Source organism: Catharus ustulatus, chromosome 2 (assembly GCF_009819885.2).
Source record: "Catharus ustulatus isolate bCatUst1 chromosome 2, bCatUst1.pri.v2, whole genome shotgun sequence".
Taxonomy (NCBI): Eukaryota; Metazoa; Chordata; class Aves; order Passeriformes; family Turdidae; genus Catharus; species Catharus ustulatus.
The window spans coordinates 80,903,475-80,925,457 of record NC_046222.1 but is presented as its reverse complement, the minus strand read 5'-3'; the positions used below and the strand labels follow the sequence as shown (position 1 = coordinate 80,925,457).

Here is a 21,983-nt window from a genome sequence, read left to right as displayed (position 1 = left end):
CAAACCAAATGATTCTATGATTCTAGGACTCTATGATTTGAGCGACTTCTGAAGAAAGACACAGTAGAAGAAATGGAGGAAATGGGTTTTTTTATTGCATGAAAAATGAGTTTGTCTGGAGTTATTGCCACCTTCTAGAAAAATATATAGACTTTGCTTTAATTCCTTTCTGTGAGGTTTTCAGTTAACTTTAAGTCTTATTTTAAATTTTCTGGGACATATTTGAATTTTTCATCCTCCATTTTCTGCTTCATTTTGTTTAGCAACGTAAAAGCATATGTATGGTCTCCATGGCAATTGAATCTTATGGTTGTCCTCAGTAGTGTCTTTTTTGGCTACTTGGTTACCCAAACATTAGGGCTGTGTCAGGCCACACTTGGTCCAAAGTTTTTCTTCTGTAGCTTTCCCTACATATTGCAGTCTTGTTTCTCTCTTCTTTTCTACTGTCCTTTTCTTTTTTTTTTTTTTTTCCCCTGGAATTTTAAGTGCCTGCCTATGTGTTTATTCTGGGAAGTGATACCAATGTGGGGTTGAGGGCAAAGCTCTATTGTTAGAAGGTTTTACAGCTTCAACCAAATCAGGAAAGAGGTTCATATCCAACCTCAGTGAGGTTGACTTTGGCCCATAATAGTTTAAGTGGTCATGTTTTCTAAGCCAGTTTGCATGATGACACTACAAATGTTAAACAAAGTAAGTTTTCTTTTATCTGCCATAAAAACTATATCTTTCTTCTGACATATCTACTATAAGAAAAGCTCCTGAATTTACACCAGGGTAATAAAATCTTCAGTGAATGGAAACTTTAAAATAATCTTGTTCTGGTAGAGAGCTAAGCAACTTACATGCTTTGTAATTGTGTATTTAAAAAAGGGAACAAGAAAAATTGTGAGATCTCCACAGCTTCTCTCTAGACACAACTAGATGATCACACCGACAGATTCCATTCTTTTGGCGTTTGGTTTTCTGTTACCAAAGTTTGTAATATCTTATTGAAATTCTCTTAGGGTGTAGAGATGTTTCAAGGAGCTTATTTCTTTCCACTAATATCTAGCTGCCTGATTATCAGTTCATTTATGCTTTCCAAGGAATCATTTATTTTTTTGAGACAGTGTAATTTTTGTGCAAGCCTGACTGTTATCTCATTTGCTTGCAAAGTGACAATTAATTCCTGATATATAGCCTCTAGTGTACAGCCCTTGTCAGCTGCAAGATGAAATACTCAGTCACTGATGTTGAAATCTGTAGGAAAACATACTAAAACTTGTATAAAGTTTAGGGGAGGATTGTTTGGTTTAGGTTTTATCTATAGAAATGAAATTAATCTTGACACACATGCACACATATTATCTGCTCCAAGGCAGTTTTTATAAATTGCATTTAAAACTACACTACTCTGCATCTGATTCTCTTGTTGTTTCATTTTCATTTTCTTTTGAAATTTTCCAGAAGACTGACATTTTAGACAGAAAGTCCTTTTGTGCACTTCCTTTAGATGCTTGCTATAAAAAAAATCTAGTGTCTACTGAGACCATTCATTGAAGTTAGAAAATTACTTTCAAACAAAAAATTAGACTAAGAACCACTTAATCACTGATTAACAAAATTACAGTAATTTCACGACCATAAGGCGCACCGGACTATAAGGCGCACCCCCCCGGATTCGGCAAAACTCGCAACTCTGTAGATCAGATAAGGTGCACCGGACTATAAGGTGCACTTTTTTTTTGCAGCGAGGCCCCGCCCCCAGCTCACCCCGTGTGGTTGCTGGCCGAGGCCCTGCCTCAACCCGGTAGCCATTGGCCCCCGGGCCCGCCTCCACCCGGTAGGGGTGGTGCCGCAAGCCACCGGGCCACCCTGGACCCGGCAGCCGTGGGCTCCCGGGACTGCCTGGACCCAGGAGCGGGGCTGCCGCGGGCCCCCTAGCCCGCATTCACGCGGTAGCCATGGGCCCCCGGGACTGCCTGGACCCAGGAGCAGGGCTGCCGCGGGTCCCCTAGCCCGCATTCACGCGGCAGCCATGGGCTCCTGGGACTGCCTGGACCCGGGAAGGCGGGTGCCGCGGGCCTCTTAGCCTGCATTCACCCGGCAGCCATGGGGCCCCGGGACTGCCTGGACCAGAGAGGGGCGGTGCCTCGGGCCCCCTGGCCCGCCTCCACCCGGCAGGGGCAGTGCCGCGGGCCTCTGGGCCCGCCCCCAGCCGGCTGCTGTGGCACTTCCGACTCCCCCCACGGCTCTCAGCTCACACTTCCGGTTTGGCAAATTTCGCCGCTTTGTACATCAGATAAGGCGCACTGGACTATAAGGTGCACTTCCGGGTTCGAGGGAAAATTTTAGTCAAAAGGGTGTGCCTTATAGTCGTGAAATTACTGTATTTAGAATAGACATTACTATGAGAGCCTAACAGAACTTTTGCCTTGATTTTGGTGAAAACCTTGTTCAGAGAAATCTGGGATCTTATGAGTATATCAGCTAACACATCAGATGTCTTTAAATGGATGCTGTGACTGATAAACTTTTACAGACTGGAGTGATATGAAGGGTAAAAGGTATTTTTTAACTGAGGAAGGATATTGAAGCAGCAGATGGAGACAGTTTGAAGAAATTTTTGCATAGAACATAGGGTAAAAAGAATGTGAAGAGAAGTGGAACATAGGCTTTAATTAAATTTACACATTTAGATCAGTTCAAATCAGTCCAGATTTGAAAACAAAAAGAAAAGGACATAACACCGTTCTGCAAGCCTGAACAGACCTTTATTCCCATCGTCATAGGTGCCTTAGCTTTTCTTCTAATGCTCACACAAGATTTAATTTCTTTTGCCTTTAAGTTAGAACACAGCAACCTGCTAAGTATTTATCTTTTAAAAAATATTTTTCCATTAAGGTAAAGAAAGTCTTCATAGCACTAGTATAAGGGGTCCCATTCCATTCCTGCTGAAGTAGCAGTAAATTTCAAAGTGTTTTTAATTAATGCTGTCTACATTAATGAATGTTTAACCAATGTAATACATCTATCCCCTTATCTGCAATAATGAACTCCAGTAGCAAAAAGACACAGAAGAAAAACTACGTAGTGTTAAAAGATAAGACAAGAATAAGTCCAGAGCTAACATATATTATTTACCAGTCACAGGCTGCAATCCAAAGCTTAGAGGAAGAAACAGAAAATTTTGATTTGGTATCACTGATCTTAGCATGGCTACCATTATACCCTCACTAAATTACAACTGCAAAGATTCACTTGATCCTTTGTCCAAGATTTTTTCTTTAAATCTCCTAACCAGTTCCATTTTTTACAAAGTTATGCTCTTATGGAAAGTACTTGGAACTATTCTTGAAGTTCACAAATATAAAATGTCTGGACATGAAAATACCCTGATCTGTCAAAATATTGGGCAGAACAAATTTATATATAAATTCTATCAGGCAATTGCATGAGGACATTGTATGAGGACAGTCTTCAAAAAGGGCAAGAAGGAGGACACCCAGGTGACTACCTGCTCATCTCTATCCAGATGGATGAAAGTAGGAGAACAGGAAGAGTCAGCATGGATTCACCACAGGTAAATCATGCTTGACCAACTTTACTGCCTTCTACAATGAGAAAACTACCTGGATGGATGTGGGAAGAGTAGTGAGTATTTCTATCTTGACTTTAGCAAGGCTTTCAACATTGTCTCTCACAATATCCTCATTGATGAACCAAAGTAGTGTGGATGGAATGGGCAGTGGACAGTGAGGTGGAGTGAGGTGGACTGGTTGAACGGTAGATCCCAGAGGGTCATAATCAATAGTACAGGGTCTAGTTGGAGGCCTGTCAAAAATGGTGTCCCTCAAAGTTCCATACTGGGTCCAGTATTTTTTAACTTATCGACCAATCACTTGCATGAAGGGACAGAAGCCTCATCAGCAAGTTTTCTGATGGCACAAAGCTGGGAGGAGTGGCTGATACCCCAGAGGGCTGTGCAGCCCTTCACAAGGATCCGACAAACAGCAGAGATGGGCAGAGAAGAACCATCTGAAACTCAATAAAGGCAAATGCAGAATCTTACACCTGGGAAAGAATAACCCCATGTACCAGCACAGGCTGGGGGCCAACCTGCTAGACAGCAGCTCTGCAGAGCATGACCTGAAGGTCCTGGTGGACAATAAGTTGCCCATGAGCCAGCAGTGTGTCCTTGTGGCCAAGAAGGACAGTCATGTCCTGAGGTGCATTAGCAAAACCTTTTCCAGCAGATTAAGGGACTACTCAGCCCTAGTGAGGCCACATATGAAGTACTGTGTCCAGTTCTGGGTTCCTTAGTAAGAGAAACATGGAATCCTGGAAGAGGTCCAGTGGCTGGCAATGGAGATAGTTGCAAATGGCAGTAGACTGGAGCATCTCTTTTTCAGTGAAAGGCTGAGGGAGCTGGGCCTGTTTAGCCTTGAGAAGAGACATCTGAGAAGGGATCTCATCAATATCTATAAGTATCTGAAGGGAGGGAGTAAAGATGGTATTTCCAGGCTCTGCTTTGTGGTGCTGAGCAATATAAGAGACAATGGGCAGAAACAACTGTGCAGGAAGTTCCACCTGAATATGAGGAAGAACTTCTTTACTATGTGGGTGACCTGCATTGGAACAGCTTGTCCAGAGATTGTGGAGCCTCCCACACTGAAGATGTTCAAGAACAGTCTGGACACAGTGTTGTGCCATGTGCTCCAGGATGACCCTGCTGGAGCAGGGAGGTAGGACCAAATGACCCACTGTGGTGCCTTCCAACCTTACCCAATCTGCGATTCTGTGACATTAAAAACATTAACTATATACAGTCATAGTAGATACCACAAAATGACATGTATATATATACATATACATAGTCTGCATGTAACTAGGAAATTTCTTATCTCTAGATACATGCACACATTATAACATTATTCCTTTTTTCCTTTCCTTGCCTCTCTTTTCAGCCAAATTCCCTCCATTCTTTGTTTCTTTTCTTCATTTCTTTTTTTTTTTAATTTCTGAGGCATATATTTCTTCCAATGTTTTTCCTTCTTGCTTGTTTTTCTCCATTAAATATTTACGAGTATATATATCTCATATTTCCCTTTATTCCCCCTAGACATATTGTTGCATTTTACCACAGTTTTTATCTGCTTTTGAGTGAATATTTGCTACTTCTACTCATCTTTATCCTTCTCAAGTTCCTTTGCTTTTTTTTTTCTTTTTGTGTCATTGGGTTTTTTGTTTGGTTTTTTTTTTGGGGGGGGGGGGGTTTAGTTTGATTTTTTTTTGGGGGGGGGGGTTGTCTTGCTTTTTGGGGGGTTTTTTTGGTCATTTTTGTTTTGTTTTGTTTTTGTTGTTGTTTTTGGTTTTTTGTTTCTCTTCCATTCAACTATTTAGTTACTACTACTAAGCATTCAATTTGTAATATTTATCTTTAGGTCGCACTCTACCTGTGTAGTTGTAAACTGCATGTAGCACACACACATAAGCATCACATTATAGTTTTAGGATGTGTTTCTATGCAATGCTTAAGTTACATTTTAATTCATTGAAACATGACAGCAATAGATGTGAGTAGGCAGGAAAAAAGTCTGCTTCAGCATATTGGGGAGATGTAATGAGGGATCTATTACTTTAATAAATGATGTATTTCTTTCAGTTCCAAACTTGTTTTGAAACAGACCCCATTGTCATTCTGTTCGTTCTCTGCCCAATGTAGCACTTCTTGTTGATCTTAAAGACAGTCAGTAAGAACTACTGCAGCATTACACAGACCTTCTCTGTCTTTTGTTTTCTACATAGATATCCATTTGTTAAACAATCTGAATCTTTGATGACTTACAAAACAGTTCAGCTAATGGTCCATGCTTTAATGCATCTTATCAGCAGCAAACATCTGCCTAAAAATGTCTACGCTTTCATGACTGTCAGGCTCTAGGGAAAATGTGAAGATAGATGTCATTTTGCTGATCAGGTTTAAAACAAGGACTGAAAGATAAAAGATTCCTGGTTCTAAGCAGTAACTCCATGTAAATAATTTATAGTCCAAAAATAATATGGTATTCAACACTTAGAGGAAGGAATCTTCTTGCTGTGTCTTTTTTATAATCATTCCTTTAGAATTCTTTCAATTAATATTCAAAGATTACCAACTCTCTATTTATAAATGAGTTGCTTATTAATAATACATAAGCTGTTCTCCTTTCTTCTGATGAAGCAGAGCACAACATGCTGCAAAGAGTATTGACAGGAAAATACATGGTTTGGAACTGTAGTGAAGCCATTTACCATTCATGAAGTAACTTACTAATAATAGTTGCCTGCTTATGAAAACTCAAATGTCAAGATTTTAACCAGGCACTGAGATCAAAAAGGCTTAGTAATAAATGACCTAGAACTGAATACTTTTTTATACAGCTGCACAGAACAAAGTGTTCAATTTGATTTGCACGTGCATGTGAGACAAGTGCAAGAGTTTTAGTTTGCTGGAAAATTCAGCAGAGAAATATGACAAGCAAAAAAAAAAAAGATGTAAACACCTTATTTACTGGCCATAGATATAAATAAATAACAACAGAAAGAAAAGGATCTTTACATTAGTGTGCCTTTGAGGAAACAGGGGTACTATTCATAAAGTCAAAGAATATAAGGAACTCATCAGATCATTGAATCCAGCTCCTGGCCCTGCACAGGACACTCCAAGAGTCACATCATGTGCATGAGAATGTTGTCCAAACAATGCCTTAGCTCAGTGGACAAAAGCTAAGTAAAGGTTGCCTTCCACACCCAACATCAATTTATCTAAAGCATGTACAAATCAAACACAATAACTGTAGAACAGTGATCTACTGAATGAAACTTCATAACTACATGCCAATTATTTTGACGTGTTCAGCTGTTTAATATCATGCCTGACAGCTCCTTTATGGCTGATGATTTTCTTTTGTTAAATAAGACAAGTCTAAATAACCTTTTTTTTAAAAATATGCTTTGGCTGAAATCCCGTATGTACAAACTGAATTAATGGTTTTGCTATTGCTAATTCAAAGGTAGAAACGTAGGACTATCTAACAATACATCTAATTGTTGCATATTCCATAATTCTACCACACAAACATGAGTATAGATCCTGTAAGATCCAAGACAGTCAGACACTATTCCTCACAAGAGGGATCAAAGCCATTATATGTCCAAGACAATTTTTTTTTTCATAAATAAAGAAGCCAAGACTTAGCTGGCTTTAAAAATAAATTTGAAACTGGTTTATATATTGTAAATTGATCAAAGAAACTAGTATATTACTAACTTTAGAATAATGTTTCCTAAAGGACAAAAAATAATTGCACACAAATGAGCAGTCTGCTCAGGCAGCATCACTAAGCCACACCAAGATCTAGTTAGTATTGTAAAAACTAAAGTTAATCAGCACAGCATTGAGATGGGAAGGAAATTATACATTACAGTATTTTGTCTACTTTATAAAATAAACCTCAGTGACTAGTTTTCTTAGGAGGTGACTAGTTTATTTTTCCTAGGAGAATCTCTGCTATGTTCCTGCCTTTAAAAAGAACTAGAGTTGAAATAGATTTAATGCAATCCATCTCTATTTTTCCTTAGATTAAAAGTTTTCCACAGCAATAGGCAGGCACACAAATAGGAAAAAAACCATTGTTCTCAAATGCAGTCCTGATTTGGCACACTTTTTCTTACACGTGACATACATGCTTATCTCTATAATTTCATCATATCATTTTATATATTTCTGTATTTCCTCTACATGTTGGAAAATGCTGACTGAAAAAAAAATTAGCAGTCATAATAAACAAGAAATTGTGATAGACAAAAGAACTAGAGGTACAAGAAATTTAAGAGGTGAAATTTATGTGAAAAAAATACAGTAATTTCACGAATACAAGCCGCACCAATTTGACCAAAATTTTGGTGGAAACCAGGAAGTGCGGCCAATATTTCGGGGCGGCTAATACATTAACAAAATTCTAAAAGCTGCCAACACGGAAGTGAGAGCCCGCGGCAGCCCCAAGCCAAGCTGGAGTCTGGCCGGCCCCGGCAGAGGTAGGAAAGCCTGGCAGAGGCGGGGCCAGCAGTGCGGGGGGCGGGCGGCTGAGCCTGAGCCAGCAGGGCGGGGCAGGGAGGGCGGCAGAGCCTGGGCCAGCATGGCGGGGGAGTCGGCAGAAGCGGGGCTGGCAGTGCACGGGAGCCCGACTGCATAGGGGAAGATAGCAGAAGCAGGAAGCCCGGCGGCGCGGGGCTACCCGGCGGCGGAGAAAAGCCCCGTAGAAGCAGGGCTGGCAGTGCACGGGAGCCACATTGCATAGGATAGGATAGTAGAAGCAGGAAGCCCGGCGGCGCGGGGCCACCCGCCGGCGGGGAAAAGCCCCGTAGAAACAGGGCTGGCCGTGCACGGGAGCCACATTGCATAGGATAGGATAGTAGAAGCAGGAAGCCCGGCGGCGCGGGGCTGCCCGGCGGTGGGGAAAAGCCCCGTAGAAGCAGGGCTGGCAGTGCACGGGAGCCCAGGGGAACCGGGGCTAGCAGCGTGGGGGAGCCCGGCGGTGCGGCGGCCAGCAGTGCCGGCCAGGGCGAGCCAACATGGCAGCGGCGGTGCAGACGGGAGCGGGGAGCCAGGGAGTCTGGCAGCGGCGGCGGCAGCAGCACCGCCCGCAGGGCAAGCAAACGCAGCAGTGGCAGTGCAGACGGGAGCAGGGAGCCTGGCGGCGGCGGCGGCAGCAACACCGCCCGGCCGGCCCAGCCAAGCTGTAGCGCCGAGCCGGGCCATCCACCCCTATCGGCAACCATGAGCGGGCCGAGCCTTCCTGGCCCCGCCCCGAGCCAGTAAAGCCCGCTATGCCGCGATCCTGTTACTAATTGGCCAATTTGTGAAAGCTGCGCACGGATTCTCGCGACGAACGAAAGTGCGGCTAATATTCCGGGTGCGGCTTATCTATTGACAAAGACAGCAACATTGTCGAGGCACTGGGGGTGCGGCTTATAATCCGTGCGGCTTGTATTCGTGAAACTACTGTAAGTAAAAGCATTATTTCTTGAGAGGGACTTATTACTACATCAGTATTTGTGCCAAGACAGTACTCTAAACAGAGCAAAAAAAAAAAAACCCCTCAACAACCGCCCCCCCTCCCCCTGCTCCCACAAATAGATGCAAAAAGGAAAAAAATGTATAAATTATTCATGTTTCAATTTACCAAAAAAGCACTAAGTTGCAATTTATATGGAAAATCAGTTTCTTGTTTTTTTCCCAGAATTTGTCATGGAAAAGAAAAGGATAGCAGTAATGTTACTGAAGTCTCTATTTCTTGTTAATTTGTCCATCTTAGAAACCAAAAGGCCAGTAGGAGTCTGATAAGACTAAATTGCAATTAAATTGAATATCTGATAGGAAATCTTCTAGGAAGATGGGAAGGATCTTATTGTTTGAGTTTAAAAGGTGGTTTTCCAAAATAAGCATGACTAACTGCACAGAATTCTATGCTTTCTATTTAAAAATACAAATTAAAATATCTTCAAAATGTGAGTCGTGTTGATTGAGTTTCTGCTGCCTTGAAGATGAATTTGAACGTGAACATAGGAACATACTGTTTCCTTTCAGTGGAATAAATTTCAGTAAAATAGCTTCTGGATAGGGAAGAAAAGCTGCCATTCTCACTAGGGTAATGCCAATAGGGACATACAATTGCAAATCTAAAAGTTCAATTTCTAAACACCTGCAACAGAAGCAACAGAAGCCATGACTAAGTTCTGTGTAGCAGAAGAACCACATAAATATGTGCTAAGGAGGAAGCAGAGGATGACAACACTAACAAATCCATTCCTGAAGAGCTTAAATTCAGTTTCAGCAAGAGTTTGCTCCTTTGGTCCCAAGAATTTACCTCTCTTGGTCTGCAAGTGATTCTATGAAAATAAGAGAGAGGCTATTTACTCACAGTTGTCCTTCCACACCCTCCTCCAATAAAAGCAGATAGTAATGATTTTCTTTATACATTATCCTATTATATCCATATTTTAATGATATCTATAACAAAATTCAATATAATAAAATTATACTGAATATATTATAGGCATGGATGTTCGATGTGTTTATTGGAAAATAAAAAACTTGGGTTTAGCATGCCGGAAGGAGCTTCACTGTCCAAGATCTCTGCTTGTTTGCTAGTTGAAAGGTGTTAGCTGATTCATAAGATGGCTCAGATACACATAAGACTGTATATAAAAATAAGACCCAAAGTCTGTACAACTGCATAATATGGTTTTTGAAGTTTTGGCAAGGTCATTTTGGTAAGGTTATGCAAACACCAAAGTAGGGCGGTCAGATATGATTTACTTCTGGTAAGAAAACTCCAAGATTCTCCCAGGGAATGAGATAAAGATGAGCCTGTAGTTCCATGGGTTGATATCCAGGCTTTTATTTCTTTCTAGTCACGATGTGCATGCTCAGATTTCCATTATGTCCAAAGATGACAGAGAGCAGCCTTGCAAGGACATCAACCAATTTACTGAATCATCTTGGTTGCTGCCCCAAAGTATGCAGGCTGCTACTGTCCCTCCTTACTTCATTCAGAATACTGAACTCCACAATTTTATGGTGATTGCAGCCAAAGCTACTATCGCTGGCATATCCCTAGGAAGTTCCTGCCACTGAATAGCAGCTCTGTCTGAGAGCCTTCATGTACAGAAGCAATAAAAATACTTTCACAAAATTGAGAGCAATCTAGCTATTGGAGTAAATGAAACTGGAAAATGTGGACAAAGTTAAAAATTAAAAACCACAAAAAAATACAGGGTCAAACCCTAAGATTTTACCTACCATAATAGTTTTTGATAAATCTTTAGTTTAAGTAAATGGGAACTTTTATTTTGGCAGTACACTGCATCTTAAAAATAAATTCAGTTTTCATTGATTTTGAAAGTAACACTTGCAAGTATGAAGGTAATAGCTTTTTGATTGATTCAGTCAGAAAGAGTTAGGCTTTGTGAATAAAGGGGAAATTAATCAGTAAGGGCTGATTTAGGGCCTCTTTCATAATATGGATTTCCATTTTTGTGTGTCATTGTTCTGTTGTTAAAAACCTGATGGACTGTTTGCACTGAGGTGAATGATTAAATGTCCATAACTAGGAGTGACTGAAAAAGTGAGACCATCTTTAAAGAATTAAAGCCTTCCTGAAATTAAATGCAACAATGAAACCTAATGTAAGAAAGTCTGCAGGAACCCATAAAGTAAACTAGCAGAAAAACGTTTTCCATTTCAGGCAGCGCAGCTCCGAAAAGAGAACTATTGCAGAAATTAACTTTCAGCAAGTGAAAAAATTTGTTTAGGAGACAATAAAGAAATGAATTGAGGTATTTGTGACAGGAATTCAGCAGACAAAACACTTCCACTCTACACAGGACTAGTTTAACAAGAATCACCACATAAAGTTGTTCCCTACTGGACTTTGAATTTCTTTTTTTTTTTTTTTCCTATGTAGATAAATGCTATCTCAGCAAGGGCCAAAACATTATTAGAATTGTTAAGTAAAGCTGTGATTGAAATGGAGGTTATTGGACAGTAAGCTGGAAAAGTAGCTCTTCAGCTTTTTCTTTTATTAAAAATAATTATTCAGGAAATGGACTACAAGAATAGATACTGGTTTTGTGCCAAAATTTCTGTAATCTAATTTACTTTCATGGCATTTGATTAGAACTATTACAGGACAGAACAACAAAATAAATTCCAAACAATGCTCGTTTCTTTTCCCTTATAGACAGGACAAAATAGGTACCTATTTTCTGCTACCTTCAAGCAGACGACAGTTCCACCATCGCTATTTTTCTCTAGCCACAAAACCAGATGATATAGGGTATTTAAGTAATTATGCATAAAGATGCTTTCTGTATGTGTGTGTGTAAGTGTATACACTTACATAACTTGCTAAATGGAAGAAAGAAATTGATAAGAAAACCTATACAGAAACAGACATTAACTAGATTTTTTTAATGTTTGTATATATTATCATGTATTTTTCCCCATAATTATCTATGAGACAACTAGTTTAAATGAAAGAGAATTTAATAATCATGTAACAGGTTTGTATCATAAGACCTCATTAATAATAGCACATATTGTTAAGACTCATGAACTCACAGCTTACAAACTGATATTTCATCTGTGTGGTGTTACACCACACTCAGAAAACAACCAATATATGCATTCTTTAGTAAGCTCAGACACAAAGTAAGAAAGTTGAATGAATATAATTATTCAGTTGTTCATGATGAGTGCAACAAGTATCTTCTTTGCTTTCCCAGATTGCTTTATGGTTACTACAAGTTTTCTCCACTACATTCTGTTACAAGGTCATGAGTAGGCATGGGAGGAAGCCAGTTGTTTATGTTGATTGCTGTGTTCCAGGTCATCTAGATATATAGGCAATGGTAAAGTTGAAACACTAATCTTAGAAAAATTAAGATTTTAGTTAAATAATTGATTGATCGTCCTTCATCTCATGTTTGCTCAGGTGTGCTTACAATAGGAAAAGACAAAACTGGTAAGCAGACCTGAAGAAGCACGAACAATCGCAACCAGAAACCCACCCTTTGAAAAACTGGAATATCCCCAAAAATCATTTGTATTGTCATTAATAGAAAAGGGTCGAAAGTTCAGGGCGAGGAAGACTCGCCTTACTTCCTCCTTTTAGGACCCCTCCCCACAAAAACGACCCCAGACTTAATTCAAGAAGCCAACCACGCATGCTTAATAGCCATTCAAGCTAATTACCATAGAAAGCAAGGGATGGGAGGGGCTGGTACTATGAATATGTATTTATTTAAACCTTTTGTCAATAAATAGACTCTGTGACCACCTGTAATTTTGCAGTGTGTATTAGGGGGCTACCCCACGCTGCTGCCCAGCGCTGAATAAACATACCCTTTCTAACTTTAAATTGTTAGAGAGTCCTTTGTCCGCCACAGTTGAGTATCGGTATTAGACCAATACTCATATTTTGGTAAATCACAGTCTAGTGAAACAAGATCAATATGCAGTCAGATTCATAAGCAAGCATTAACAATGGCATGAGACTTTTCTAGACAACTCTTCCCTGCTTCCTGTGTCATAAACACCAAGCACCTCACTGTTTTACCATAAGAAAATTACAGAAAAAAGCAAAGAGAACCCTGTGTTGTTCTTCACAGCCAGGAAGCAAATATTCCTGCAGGCACTCACACATGCAAAAACGAAAATGGTTCCTTTTTCCCTTGAACATGGCAGATAAATGCCAAATTCACCATCATTTGTATTTGGCACCAGGGATGGCCTGTTTAGAGCAGGTTTTTTTCCAGATGCTTATAAAAGAAAAAGAAAGAGATATTTAAAGAGTTTACTTCTAAAAAACTTCACTACATATGGGTTTTACAACATAGCACTAAAGACACTACTGTTACAAAACACTATGACAAATGCTAGAACATTCTTTTGTTTCTAAATGCACTGGAATACAGAGGTTTCTCCAACAATAAAATTATTGTCACTTCTTTCCCAAAAATCCCCAAGAACTTTATGAAGATAATATTCTACACTTTATTCTACACTGCCAATGTATTTTATACACTGACTTGTTCCAGGCAGCTAAACCTGTTGGAAAAAACTATGGATGCATTATGGATGGAAATACAAAAGTTATAGAGTGTGGGTGGGTACATCAGAGGAATCAAATAAGGGTCTAACAAAGCTCTTGCAGAGAGCAGATCTCTGCTATTTTGGCATCAGCTGAGAAAAAGTCTTTCAAAGTCTAAGGGATCTTCCAAACTTTAAATCAAAAAGTATGACTGGCAAGCTGGTAAATGCTGTTTGGACAGGCATTCCACCTCTCAATATTCTCTCACCTCTGGTTCCCATGACTTTATGGTGTGCAGTACGCCACAGACAGTAGGCTTTACTGAGAACATCATGACCTTCTCCTTGCAAACTACTCTGCAAGTTGCTCTGGCACCAATAGCTTGGGTAATTTGGATACCTCCTCAGTATTCACCCCTGCTCGGTTTGCCATTAACAACTTACGTAAAATGAGACACACATTTTGTGTGCTTTCAGAAATATTATCAAAAAACCATAAAAAACAGTGCTAAAAAAATAGAAAGATGGCATGACAGGAATCAAATTCTCTTATTTTGCTGAAATAGATATACATTTTATGAAAAAGTGGGAGCATGAAGTATTGAATTAATGATTTTTCAGACTGAATACTTTTAAAGGTCTTTTGATAATAGTTTCACTTTCTTACTTATTTTCTTCTGTTCATTTTACTCTATTTTTTTTGCTAATACAGCAACAGACTGCTGTCTGTGGTCACAGTAATAAAAGATTTTTTTAAGACAGTAATTTAATTTCATTTGGATATTTCTAGGAGAGAACTGTGCTATAAACACTAATGCATTTTTTGGCCTCTTCAAGTCAGATAGCATACTGCACAGACAACTGTTATACGAAACACTTCTGGAGGACACTTCTCAGTACTTTCTATTTACTAGTGCACTGGAAATTGGATATTTTTGTTTTCTTTTGCTTGGGAGGTATGAGTGCAATGAACTGGAGAGTTGGATTGCAAATTTCATGAACAGTTTTGGAGTTTAAAGGTTGAAGATTGATCTAAATACTTTTTTCTTTGAAGGCATAGTATCTATATTCACTGTTTCCCAAGTATTTTGAAATACATTTTGAACGAGTTACATTTTGTGTTCAAGTACATGTTATTTATTGTTCAAGTGCAGATTCATTTCCAGTAATACAGTGCAATTAAACATGTTGCTGAGACATGCTTTCATGAGCCCATGAATTCACAGCAATACACTGTTCCAAAGTACTTCAGAAAGTTACAGTCATTAAAAAAAACCAAACAACAATAATAATAAAAAAACACACAAAAAAAGCACCCAATACAACGCAAACCAAACCAAACCAAACAAAAAAAACCCCAATAAAATCTCACACTTGGGAAGGAATAACTCCAGGCACAAGTACAGACTGAGGACCACACAGTTGGAAAGCATCTTGGCAGAAAAGGACAAAAGGACCTGAGGGTCTTGGTGGACACTAAGCTGAACAAGAGTCAGTGATGTGCCTCTGTGGCAAAGACCACTAGTGGTCTTCTGGGCTACTTCACAAGTCTTGCCAGCAGGTCAGGGTAGGTGACCCTGGAGAGAATCCAGAGAAGAGTCACTAAGGTCATTAAGTGACTGGACTATATTTTGTGTAAAAAGATGTTATGAGAGCTAAGGCTGTTCAGCCTGAAGAAGACTCAGGGGATCTATAAATGTGTGCAAATACCTGAAGGGTATGAAGAAGAGGGAACCAGGCTCTTTTTGATGGTGTCCAGTGGCAGCCCATGGGCACGGTCTGAAGCACATGGGGTTCCCTCTCAACATCAGGAAGCACTCTGTTCCTGTGAGGGTGACCACACACTGGCACGGGTTACCTGAAGTGAAGCCTCCATCTCAGAGGTATTCCAAAACTGTTTGGACATGGTCTTGGGTAATTGACCCTGGGTGGCCCTGCTTGAGCAGAGGGTTTGGACTGTACGATCGCCAGAGGTCCCATCCACCCTCAGCCAGTCCATCATCCTGGGATAATTTGTCTTCAAGCTCCAATGCTGTCAGCCTGAGTTGCTCTTGGATTGTGTGCATTGCTGTGCAGTTCCAACAGTTTGGAGGACGGCTGTGGTATGCAAGAGCCCATTTTTAGCTGTTGGTTTGTAATTTTCATTTCTCATAACTCTTCTTGAGTCTGATCTAATACTGTCTCACTAGCGTTTATATGCTTACCTTAAATATATAGCAGGGGAGAAAAGTAAAAGCTTATCTTTTTTCTAATCAACATTGTCATTACTTAATTTACTTTATGCTATTGGAGTAATTGTTTTCCAAATTTTAATACCATCCATACAGAAATCCCCAACAGGAATTCAAACTGCAGTAAGACAGAATTCACAACACAAGGAGATTTAATATTCTGAAGAGTACCTCAGAATAGCAAACAAACCAAGGGAAGGAGAAAAATGTGTTAGTGTAAAGCATTTTGCAGTAAACACCATATACATTTAAGCTAATTTATGGTACTTAAAGAGCCAAGCTTACATTAAAACTTATGGCAAAAAATAGCAAAACTTGACAGACAGACACTAAACAAATTTCACAAACAATTAGGAAGGCATAATTTCCCATCTTCCAGAACTTTTTAAGAAAACTATCCTTTATTGTTTTTTTTTAACACATACATTATGTTGACTTACTGAGCACATTTTAAATCAAGCTCCCATTAAAATCAGAAATTAAAGAGAAACGTTGAATTTGTCCTTATCAGTAGACAATTAATTGTGATAAACAGGAAATATTGTGCCTTTTCACAAATAATAGATTCATAGTCGAAATTTTAAATATAAAACCAATAATTATATTCATTTCATTACCTAAGAATGCCTTGTATTTAAGTGAAATAACAATATTATTTCTTTAGAAAATAGGATAAAGGAGGTGTGGTTATTCAGATTCATCTGAGTAATTCTTGTTCAGAGATAACAGTATATGCAAGCTAATCAGCATTTATCAAAAACAAAAAACTGAACAAGAAAAAGGTTTTAATTTCTCTGTTTTTATTTTAGATCCAGAGATCTTCTTGAGAAAAGTCTGCAAAAACAGTCATTTTATGTTAATGCTATGTTAATTTTCCAAACCACTATCTTGGTAACTGTGAGTGGTAAAGGGACTTCTGAATGAAGTTTCATCATTTTTTTTAACAAAAATTTCACCAGCAGTTTGAAAAAAACCATAAAAATAGAAACAATAAAATGTTTTTGAGAAGAATAATTAACACTTACACTTGGGATACTTGTGCAAATCTATGCCTAAGGAAAAAATGACACTAAAACAAAACAAAGAATGCTACTAAATTTTTTTTCCTTACAGTATTCATAATAATATTGAATTAATGTCCAAAAGTTGAGTAACTCATAATTCAAAACTATTCTTTCAGAATTGTCATTTAAATATTTTTCTCTAAAAGTAAATTCATTATACTAATGTAGCATTATACTAATTTAAAAAAATCTAGAATTACATTAATCATAATACATAGAAAAATGAAACAATACCTGAATGCCATATGTCATATGGTAGTAACAGAAGTATATACTGTAGTCAACCCTTCTCATTATTAAACTTTCTAAAATCGGGGAGAGAAAGACCTTTGATCAAGTTTGATATGAATGAAAAAGATACAAGTGAGAAATATTTAAACATCTTTTCAAAGCCTGTTTCTGTTTTTTCTTATCTCAAAACTGCTGAACCAAACAATTAAGAGTTGGAAAGTATATTAAGACTTCAAGAGTTTGTTTTTTGTTTGTTTTTTTTTCTAAGAGAGTAACTTTATTTCTACAATAAAAAATAAAATTTAAAAAAGATTTTTATTTAGAAGTATTTTTGCAGAATCTAGCTATGAAAAAACCAAAATATATTGGTTCACATGGACATGGAATAAAAGCAATATTAATTTTTTTCTTTTTTTTTTGCAAAGACTCATGATGCTTTAAGAGTTTTACAAAAAACAGAGCTCAAATTTCACCATTTCTACAGATTAAAATGTTCATGTCCATCAGGACAGCAAAAGCAAGGAAATGTTCTCAAAACACTTCCATGAAATATTTTTTTATTTTGATTATTTCTTATGTAAAGTTCAATGTAGAGAGAAGTTTCTTATGTCTCAATTCTACCTTTTAAAATTGTGTACAGTAATTTCACGAATACAAGCTGCACCGTTTTGACTAAAATTTTGCTCCCACACTGGAAATGCGGTTAACACTCAGGAGCAGCTAATATCTGAATAATTTTCTGACATTTCCAACCCCAGAAGTGGAAACCGAGGTGCTGAGTTGAGCAACCTGCCAGTAAAAGCCAGCATTTCGCGATTGTTACAAATTGTTACTCTGTTGCGCTGTGGGTGGAGCTGGCTTCCTGCAGGCAGCATGGGGCGGGGAGAGGCAGGAGAGCTCCCTCCTTCCCTCCTCTCCTGAAGCCCGGGGGAGAGACGGGGGGGCCCCGTGCCACCATCCCTGCAGCCTGGGAGGAAGGCGGGGGCTCTGTGCTGCCATCCCCACAGCCCGTGGGGTAAGCGGGGGGCTCCTGCCCCCGCCTGCTGTGGCAGGAGCAGGCAGGCTCCGTCCCCGCCCACCGCTGCTGCCGCGGGAGCGGGGGACTCTGTGCCGGCGGGCTCCGTCCCTGCCTGCCACCACAGGGCAGCGCCGGGCCGGGGCGAGCGAGTCCAGTGGCAGTGGCGGCTGGCCCTGAACGGCCCTGCCGAGTGGCCCCACCGAGCTGGGCCCCCTGGCCCCGTTGGCAGCCCTGAGTGGGCCGAGCCTGTACAGCCTTAGTCGAACCAGTAAATTCCCCGCCATGCCGCGATTCTGTTACTAATTGGCAACTTTGTTGCACGTGGGTCCTCGCTGCGAACCATAGAATGGCTTATACTCAGGTGTGGCTTATTTATGGACAAAGAACGAAATGTTTGCCAACACCCAGAGATGTGGCTTATAGTCCGTGCGGCGTGTATTTGTGAAATTACTGTAATTGTGAAATTAGATGTAGAAATATCAATAGAGTAGAAAATGGTTAAAATTAATCTACAACTATTAAAGAGTCAGCAGATATTCAATGTTAATAAAAATTTTAATATATTTTACTGAAGTGTGTGGAGTTTGGGAATACTCAGAGCCTTTTAGTTCTGCTGAGTTTACTAATAGTAGGATTATTGATCCTGTCAAGGCAATAAACTCTGAAATAAAATCACTTCATCAACTGATGCACTGATGATTAGTGCATCTCAGAGGCATTCAGTCGAAAGTGGAAGACAGTTACTTTTAAAGTAGTGTTGCTTTTTCTCTAAGTCCCAGTCATTATCTACTTGGTCTCATTAAAAGCTCATAAAAACAGTAAAATCTTAATTTTCTAAAAAATACCCAACTTTTTTTTTTTATGTTACTAATACTGAAAAAGTAGGTAAGACATTTTTAATCTCTTATTTTCAAGAATCACGCTATCATATCCAACTGTAGAATAGAACAGTTCAATATTTATAGATAACCTGGAAATATTTAGGTATTCAAGTGAAGTAGAAAGAAATGAAAATATAAATTCTAACTACCACCTTTTCTTGTGATAATATCAAACACTAAAATGAAATATAGAGTCTGAAAAGAAATTAGGAAATGCTGAATATAATACCATAGTGCAACCAGATTATTGAAATAAACAGTTAATATATTTATCCAAAGGTTGACCAATCATACTGAAATATACTACTATATTAATACCATTAATCAAACTTTTATGGAATATGGTTTAAAAATAAAAATCTACACATCTAGCATATAGAATTTGTAGAAAAAAATATCAATTTTTTTTTTTTTATTTTGCTTGTAATTTAAGAAGAATATATAAACTTGAAATACCTTTTTAAAAAATCAAACAAAAAACCCCCGGTACATTCCACCCTTCCCTGAGTGTATATGTCAACATATTTAAATACTGTATAGAAAATAATTGGGAAGAAGATGAATGTGTGATAAGAATCTGTTTCTGAACCCACAGATGTGAAAAAAATAATAAGCCTTCTACAACTTGAAATTAGGGGAAATGTAGGTGGCTCAAATTCATCTTTTGATCATTTACCAGACTCAGGTGTCCTCATTTGCCTCCAGATGAGGTGTTTCAATCTCACAGAATTTCTTGATTGTAATGGGAAGCCTGTCCAGCAAAAGGTCCCATCTCACATTTTTGTATTTCATTCTATTTCTATTGTTGTGGCCCTCAATCATTTATATATTATCTAATTTTTCTTCAGATTGCCAAATCTTGTCATTTCCAAATTTGTAAAACACTTTTTTAAGCTAAGATCATTCAGTAGTGGCTGCAATGCCATCCTCTGAGGAACTATTCTACTAATCTTTCTGCAGTCTTATAACTGCTTTTTAAACATAGATGGTGACATTTTTCTCTTCCTTTTTTTTTTCTTTTTAACTTAATTTCTTAGCTACAAACTCTGTAATCCTTATTCTTCCAACTAGATCAAACTTAATATAATATTTTCGCAACCATCTTACTGAAACACAGAATTTTTTCTATGATACTCCTTCAAGCAAACATTCTACAACATGACATTTGAATGGTACATTGGCAAGATACTATACTGCTGACAAGATATTCTGTTGCTCCGTCCCAGGCTCTCTGTAAACACATGTTGTCTCATAGTACATTGTCTGCTTTCTCCTTTCCTCCTCATTTTCTCCTAAACTGATTCATGGTTGTGTGGCCCATCTTTTGATATACACAAGCATGAACTGGAACTTAAAATTTTTTACTTGAACTTGCTCACCTACATTTGATTTCCAAAACCTCATTCCCATTCACCACCTCTTAGATTCCATAATAATTATGGGATCTTTGTTAGTTAAATAGATGAATAGAAGCTCAGTTGTCTCAAAGAGGCTTTTTACTTTTCTTGCTGAAGATTTTTGTTACAATTTATTTTACTCTTACCCATGAGTTTAAATCAGCATGGCTTCTGGAAATTCAATGTAATCCCTGCACTTCATAACACCTTTCCATGTAGTTTCTTATTTTCACTAGGACTTTATCTTTTTGCTTATCAATTTTGATTTGGATCCTCACCTTGTTATATTATTTTTCCTGTGGTTTTTTTGATACTTAAACTTGAGTTTCTAAAATTCAGATACATCTTGTACTCAAAATCATTACCTTAGTAGAATTATTCACATATACCTAATTTTATACTGCAAACAGATCAGAGTTAGCTAAAAGCAATCCTCCAAATCACCCCAAACCAGCTGTAGAAAACTCTGAAAACAAGAATAAGGAAAAGAGCACTGGGATGTTTATCAGATGGACATCCTGAAGACTGGCATTTCTGCTAAAAATTTGTTTCATGAAAATATTCCCTGACTTAATTATGGTCATTCAAATTACTCCCAAGAAATCAGCTTATCAGGGGGTTTTAATGAAGTTTATATGTCTGGGGAGTTTCTAGTAAGTTAGAAACATACAGAATTTTTGGGGTTCAGAAAAGCAGTCAATCTGTTCTTGAAAGACAGATGCCTTAGGTCCACATGAACAAATGCAAATAGAATTCAGTGTTGCCCAAAATGAAGCAAATTCTGTATCCTTGGCCAAAATATATCTAATAAAGGTACCTCAGTTTGGACTGTGGTTATTTTAGAATGCCAAAATAGAAAACAATGAGACATCCTAGAGTATGATTCACACCATCTCAAGCCTGAAGTGCCTCTAGAGGTGTCTTTTTCCCTTTCCTGTAGACAAAGCAATCAATTTAGAGGATTTAACATTTAACTTACTCAAGGTTTGAGCCCAGGCTACAACTTCGCTTTCAATATCAAAGTAGTGGTAGATATTCACGGTATTCTATTTTTCTAAAAATGCAAACGATACCAATATACTATTTTCCTATCCAGAAGGAACTTGTTATTTCACAGCCTGAATAATGAAACTGCATAATGAAATAACTTAGAAAGCAATAAAGGCAAGACTCAAAAATAATCATTGTAGTGATTGAAATTCATTATTATTTTAAATGTATTGGCAAACAAAAGAGGGAGAGTGAGAAGAAGGGGAAGAAAGAAAGAAAGAAAGAAAGAAAGAAAGAAAGAAAGAAAGAAAGAAAGAAAGAAAGAAAGAAAGAAAGAAAGAAAGAAAGAAAGAAAGAAAGAAAGAAAAAGAAAAGAAAGAAAGAAAGAAAGAAAGAAAGAAAGAAAGAAAGAAAGAAAGAAAGTTAAGCAGCATCAAAAATAAAAGAATTTTATAAAATTAAGTCTTCATCTGAGCCATCTATTCCTGTAAAATATGGAAGTACATAGGAAAAGAGCACAATCTCGAGGTGCACAGATGACATTCCTTGTTGATCG

The 21,983-nt window shown here is 38.4% G+C and overlaps 1 protein-coding gene across 8 annotated transcripts in view; it reads right to left on the bottom strand.

The window, feature by feature from the left end:
• The window catches only part of GPC5 (glypican 5), a 620,023-nt gene that overhangs the window by 384,168 nt on the left and 213,872 nt on the right, over positions 1 to 21,983 (bottom strand). Inside the window, exon 7 of one of the 8 annotated variants that reach the window (XM_033051493.2) lies at positions 14,531 to 15,712. The exons of the other annotated variants lie outside the window; for them this stretch is intronic. Within the exon in view, the coding sequence (XP_032907384.1) occupies positions 15,635 to 15,712 (78 nt within the window). The 3' untranslated portion in view covers positions 14,531 to 15,634. Of the gene's footprint in view, positions 1 to 14,530; positions 15,713 to 21,983 lie in introns of those variants that run through there. 8 annotated transcript variants of the gene reach the window in all.